General features: G+C 27.0%; 1 protein-coding gene across 1 annotated transcript in view; it reads right to left on the bottom strand.

Moving 5' to 3' along the window:
• The window catches only part of LOC111629916 (leucine-rich repeat and calponin homology domain-containing protein 3-like), a 70,043-nt gene that overhangs the window by 34,716 nt on the left and 28,757 nt on the right, over positions 1 to 6,570 (bottom strand). Inside the window, exon 2 of the mRNA XM_023373862.1 lies at positions 436 to 575. Coding sequence (XP_023229630.1) covers positions 436 to 575 — 140 coding nt within the window. The remainder of the gene's footprint in view (positions 1 to 435; positions 576 to 6,570) is intronic.

Here is a 6,570-nt window from a genome sequence, read left to right as displayed (position 1 = left end):
AATGTCGAATGGTGACACTCGGTAAGTAATCCTACAATTTTTTGTTTATAGCGTAGTTTATACGGATTATTCCCAAAAAATATATACGTATTTTGGAAATGTTGAGTCGGATTAGTCTAGAATCGATTAATTTTATGGAAGAAAATCTTTCAAACAGCCGTAGTCCGTAAACTTGATACGTGTCGGGTTGTGATTGGAAGGATTCGTAAGAAAGCGGATTCCTAGAGAATGGAACGTATCTCTATCTTATAGGGGGGTCGACTGTAATTACTTTGCATAATTTTTCAATCTACATTAAAATTCATTGTTTTCACTGCAATTTCTCAATTAAATACAAAACATACAAAATTTTAAAAAATTAATGAATTAAATTTTTCTAAAATAAAAAAAAATTTTTATTATATATTTTAAAAAAATTAAATAAATATGACAAACCTCTTGAAAATCTTGAGACCATCTCTTATCACTTCCATCAGATGTATTGTAACCTGAATCCAAAGTGTATCTCTTCCTACAATTATCAGAAGTTAAGCCATTTTGGAAGCGCAAATCAGATCTATCAATATGTATAAAAACTAATTAGCAAAATAATATTTTCAGTACACTCACCACAAACCATATGCAACAAAGTTATAAACATACATGTGCATGTGAACATTTATAACTCTGTTGCACACACACACAACATTTATATACCTATATACAAACATATCAAAAATAAAATTATTTTTATAGTAACTGTTCTGTAATTACTGTAAATCAATGAAAACAAATCTTTATAATTAAAGAAACTTCAACTTATAAAAGGAATATTATCAAACAAAACAATCAATAAAGTTTACAGTTAAATAAATATTAACAAACTCCTATGAATCTAGCATAATTGTATTAAAAAATATTTTATAAACAATAATCACATTAAAATTCAAAAAAACATTGAACATTAAATTGATATTTGAATTGGTTAAATAACTTATAACAAAATTCTAATACCAATAAAAGTACTGCATTCAAATTAACAAACAAAATACAGTTTTTATTAAATAATCTGAATTTTTCATAGGACCTAATTGAAATCCTGTAATTTAAAATTTATAAATACTTAGAGTGGAAAGCCAATAGTTCAAATTAAGAATTTTAAGTGTTAGAATTAAATAAAAGTTTCTTGAATGAAAAAAGTAAAATGATAAATTTATATTAAACACACAAAAAATTATGGAAGAATGGTCTTTTAAATCATATCGTTTTTAATAAAAAATTACAGATTAATATGCATGTAGATTTCTCACCCTTTTCGACAAAAATAAAATAATTAAAAATTACAGTAGACTCCCCTATAACGCGGGTTCATATAATGTGGATTCATATATCGCGGTGAAAAAATTTTGACCGTATTCGTATAAAGATGCTACAAGAGACTCATAAAATGCGGTAGAACGTCATCGCCAACTCGTGTCGTGACAGGATTGGTTGAATCTGGACAAATAGTGGATGAACAGCTTAACTACTTACACACTACAGAGAGTTTAGGCGGATAAGTTGAGTTTACTATCGTCTGTACAGTATATAAATTAGGTACTGTAAGTCTAATACAGTACTGTAATTTTATACATTTCTTGTGAAAAACACATTTCTTATTCAATGGCCATAAAAATTATTTTTATTAATGATGTCTCCAAAGTTCAGCAAATTTTTCGCAGAAAAATAACTTATCAGAAAACACGCCTGCCATTTGGTGTGCTGCTCCGCGACAAAAAACAAGCTTAAGCAATGGTGTCATCGAACAGTGCACACTCGGTAAGTAATCCTACAATTTTTTGTTTATAGCATAGTTTATATGGATTATTCCCAAAAAATTATACCTGTTTTGGAAATGTTGAGTCAAATTAGTCTAGAATCGATTAATTTTATGGAAGAAAACCTTTCAAACAGCCGTAGTCCGTAAACTGCACACATGCCGGGCTGTGATTGGCTCACGTATTTAAGGATTCCTACAACGTGAAATTCTTATAAAGTGGAACGTATCTACCGTGTTATGGGGGTCAACTGTAATTTTAAATTAAATAAAATAATCCAGCTTTTAAACCTTTGGCTATCAAATTTATTTCTTTATTTCATATTTACATATAAGCCATTCAAAAACATCTGAAGAATGAAAATAGTATGTTTTCAATTTAAAAACTTAAAGAATTCAAATTACTGTAGATGTTGGTAATTTTCAATATTATGGCATGTATTATTTATTTCAAAGCTGATATTTTCTTTTAAATACAATGTGATCCTTCAACAGATTTATTGATCTGACTTAAAAGGACATATGTTTAAATAATTTAATAAGGATAATACATCATTTATAACTTATTCTAGTATCTACATACAAATCAAATATACAATATTTGATCTGTATATGGACACTTAATAGAATGCTTTAAAATTACATCAATATATTATTAGTGAATTAACTATCAATATATTAAACTTAATATCAATGTATCATTATATTTTATTCCTACTGATTTAACTATTGAATTAATTATTATAGTTTATTTATATTTTTGATATTAACTTTTTTGTTTCAAAATTATTTAAATTAAATAAAATAATCCAGTGATATTAACCATATCATATTTCATTTATCATTAATATGTACATTATTAATAAATAATAAATACTTTATTAAATGTTTAAATTTGTCATTTCATTTTATTGTTATTTATTAATGAAAAAATATCGTAATCATTTCAGTATAATTTGGATAAATACCTNTAAATCTGGAAAAGAAAAGAAATCTTTTAAATCTCTAATTCTAAAATTATAACAATAATAAATCTTTTAATTGGAATATTTTTTAAAAAAATAAATTAAAAAATTGGAAATAAATATCAGAACTTTTATATAACAAAATTATTCTTAAAGCTATTTTATATAACAAAATAAATTTGAAAAATGTTAATGTCATCATAAACTTCATAAAAGTATTAAACATTTTAATTTAATTTAAAAAAAAAAAAAGACATTTTAAACTCAGTACTGTAAATTGTACATTTCTTTTAAGTACAGTATAAAGAATATATTTTATGTATTATGAACTTATTATTATTTATATATTAAATTAATAATATTAATCAAAAACAACTGAACTGGATTAATTGAGAACAAAAAACAAGGTTTAAAATATGTAAAGCATAATATGGTTTAAAGACTAGTTTTAATTTATTTCTAAAAATAACTACTGTCACACTAGGACATTAAATTGGTCTATCATGTTACAGTCCATTTTCATCAGTATCCTTGACAATGCACACCTTTAAGGATTCCATTTGTTAGCTTCTTTTTGGTGTTAACCACTTTGTCCTTATTCATATTTGACTCAAAATTGATGTCTTTAAGAACATCACAACAGTTAGTAATAGCCATGAATAAGGATGAAATGATTGACACTAAAAAAAGAAGGTAATAACTTAATGTATCTTGATGTGGCCTATATTTGGATAATTTCAGACTTATCACACCTGGTAGGTCAAGTGATGAAAACTGAGTCAGAGATCAGATCCAAAAATTGAGTTTTTACTGACATTGAAAATGTATTTCAGACTTAGTCCATCAGTCCAACCATCTTGCATAAATGACTGAAATTATATAATACAAATTTAATTGTCAGTTACATAATATTTAAACTAGGACATCACATAACTGTCATATCGTGATAGAATTGAAGCAGAGCCGAAAGGAAAAAACAATACCTGCACCTGTTAGGCACAGAAGAGGCAATTCTTGTACAATACCTTATGGAAGTGGACAGGTAAACTTTGGACTTACCACCACAAAAGCAGCTATTCTCATACCTGCAGCCATGGGAGATACGATCCTTGCAATGGCCAAGTATGGAGAGACAATCCAAGAACAAAGCAATCGATAGTGATTGCTTTGCTCATGTTTTGTTTGTTTTTTGCACTTATTTTTCATTAGGCGCACATAATACGGTTTGTATTTTTGACCCCTAGGCCTAAATTCCAGTAGGTGTGCTTGTCATATCAGAGAGGATGGACATTGTCACTAATACCTTTGTATATTGAAAACGAAGTCATGGACTCCTATTTTTTATCAATCACCATACTTTCCTGGCTCTGTTATATATAACAGAGGAAAAGTATAGCAATTGATCAAAAAAGGACCTCCCAAGATTTTTACATTTTTGGACTTAAGGGACCTTGAAATGTTGAGAAATGCAAAAACATTCAGAGTTTTTTTTTTCTGTTTGTATGGATGTAAATGTGTATGTGGGGAAGAGCACGATTTTGTTTACTCTCTTTGAAGCTTAACTCCCATGCTTTCGAAAATTTCTGAAATTTTGCAGGAAGGTTTGTGTACTAGAAAGTTTCATACTATTAAGTTTAAGGTCAACGGGGTGGAGGAGATAAAGGGTGATTGTATGTCATATCTTGAGTAGAGTCGTTATTTTCATTTACAACTTTTTATAAAACCCATCTCTACTCTCAAAATGAAGCTTTTTGCCATTTTATAATAATTAAAAAAATAAACAATTTTTTTAAATGAAATATCCTAACAGATAGTGATATCAGAATTTTAAATGTAAATGAGAAATTTAAGTGATTCATTGCTGGATTGTTTACATTTAAATGGACTCACATTAATAGAGATGAGGAATCCAGAAATGTAATGGAAAATGGCTAAGTTTTATCAAAATCAATCCATTGAATTTTGAGAACAAACTTGATTCTATAAGACCATATAAGAAGTGCTACCGACCTTGAAACAATGCACAACAAATTTGCATAATTTGTGCGCTATTGCTTTGTCACACATGCTCATGAAACAACCTTATATCTTGAAAACGAAGTCATGGACCTCCATCTTTTATCACATTCTGCATCGCAATTAATGGAAAATGGCAAAGTTTAATCAAAATCTATCGAATGAATTTTGAGAATGAACATAATTCTGTAAGCCTTATAGAAGAAGCCTCATTAATGTTCCACTTCAATAATTATCAAACATGTAAAATGTACCTATAAGCAGAATTTCTGGTATATATAAAAATAATATAATGATCTTTCTCTTAATGACAATTGTTACCCTGAGATCACACATCTACCTATTTAATTTAGACATATTTACAAAGATTTTACAAAGATTTATTTATAAATAATTTAGCTTACACTTATATAATTTTATTACCTCCTAAATGACAGATTTTAGAAGAAAAGACCAACTGGTAAATAAATATTACGTAACTGACAATTAAATTTGTCTGTATTATAGTCTATAATTTTAGTCATCTATGAAAAATGGTTGAACTGATGAGGAACTATAAGTCCAAAATGCATTTCCAATGTCAATAAAAGCATAATAATTTTTGTATCTGATCTCTGATTCAGTTTTCATCATTTGACCTACAAGGTGTGACAAGTCTGAAAATTAGCCAAATTTAGACCACATCAAGATACATTAATCATAGACAAGAAGCAAAAATACTTAGAAGTAATAACTTAGGCATATGCATTGTCAAGGACACTGATGAAAATGGACTATAATAGGGCAGAACAGAGTAATATTCTAGTGTGACAGTACTTCTAGTAGCATTTGTAGAATTAATTTAGAACTAGACAATGACAACTATAATCGTACATAACAATTGTAATCCTCATTCAATAAAAATTTAAATACATACTCATAAAATTAAATTATCATTCTATTGATATTTTGTGACTAAACATTTTCAGAAACTTCTTAATTTCAGTAAAATCTACTAAAATCAATCTACAGAAAAATGTTTGTACAAATATTTCATTTTAAAAAATTTTTAGAACATTTGCTGTATCATTTTGAAAATACAACTTCCGTTGATTGATGACAACTGTCGTATTGAATATTAAAGTAGACCCATGTGCAGCTTCTTAAACTCAGTGTACTCCATCTTAGTGCCCACAGGGCAGAAAGAGTTTAAAAAAAAAAAAACTCAGTGCACTGTACATTTGAGCTTTATTGTGAAACTTAATACTTCTTATAGCATACTCTAAATATAATAAAGAAATGAAACCATATTCTAAGATGTAACAGATAATTTGAACAGAATTTTTTTTAATAGACTTATTTAGCAATGATTAACATTTTTCAAATACTATACATAAACATTAAAATTAGCTAATTAGATTAGTTTTAAGCTTTTAACTTATTTATAAAATTTATAGAATTTAAAAATTTATTACAATTACTCATAATCTTTAAAATTATAAAATTCATAAAACAGTTTTGAAGTTATCAAATTTTTAATTTGGGATCATATTATAGTGTGTAAAACATAAATATACAGTATATATTTCATTTATACATAAAGAAGTGAATTGTTCTTGAACTAAATATATAGAATCCTGATGTTGTGAACTAATGTAATTTAATGTGATAACAGAACAACATTATGAGCTTTTTATATTAAAAGTGCTTTTGTCTACTTTATTTAAGGCTTATCATATGGAATAAAATAAAGCCTTAAATAAATTAGTTGAAAGCATTTTTAATATCAAAAGCCCATAACATTGTTCTATTTTT

Source organism: Centruroides sculpturatus, unplaced genomic scaffold (assembly GCF_000671375.1).
Source record: "Centruroides sculpturatus isolate CEXI.00-Female unplaced genomic scaffold, Cexi_2.0 scaffold529, whole genome shotgun sequence".
In the NCBI taxonomy this organism is placed as follows: domain Eukaryota; kingdom Metazoa; phylum Arthropoda; class Arachnida; order Scorpiones; family Buthidae; genus Centruroides; species Centruroides sculpturatus.
The sequence above is the reverse complement of the archived record's forward strand: the minus strand, read 5'-3'. Positions and strand labels throughout refer to the sequence as shown.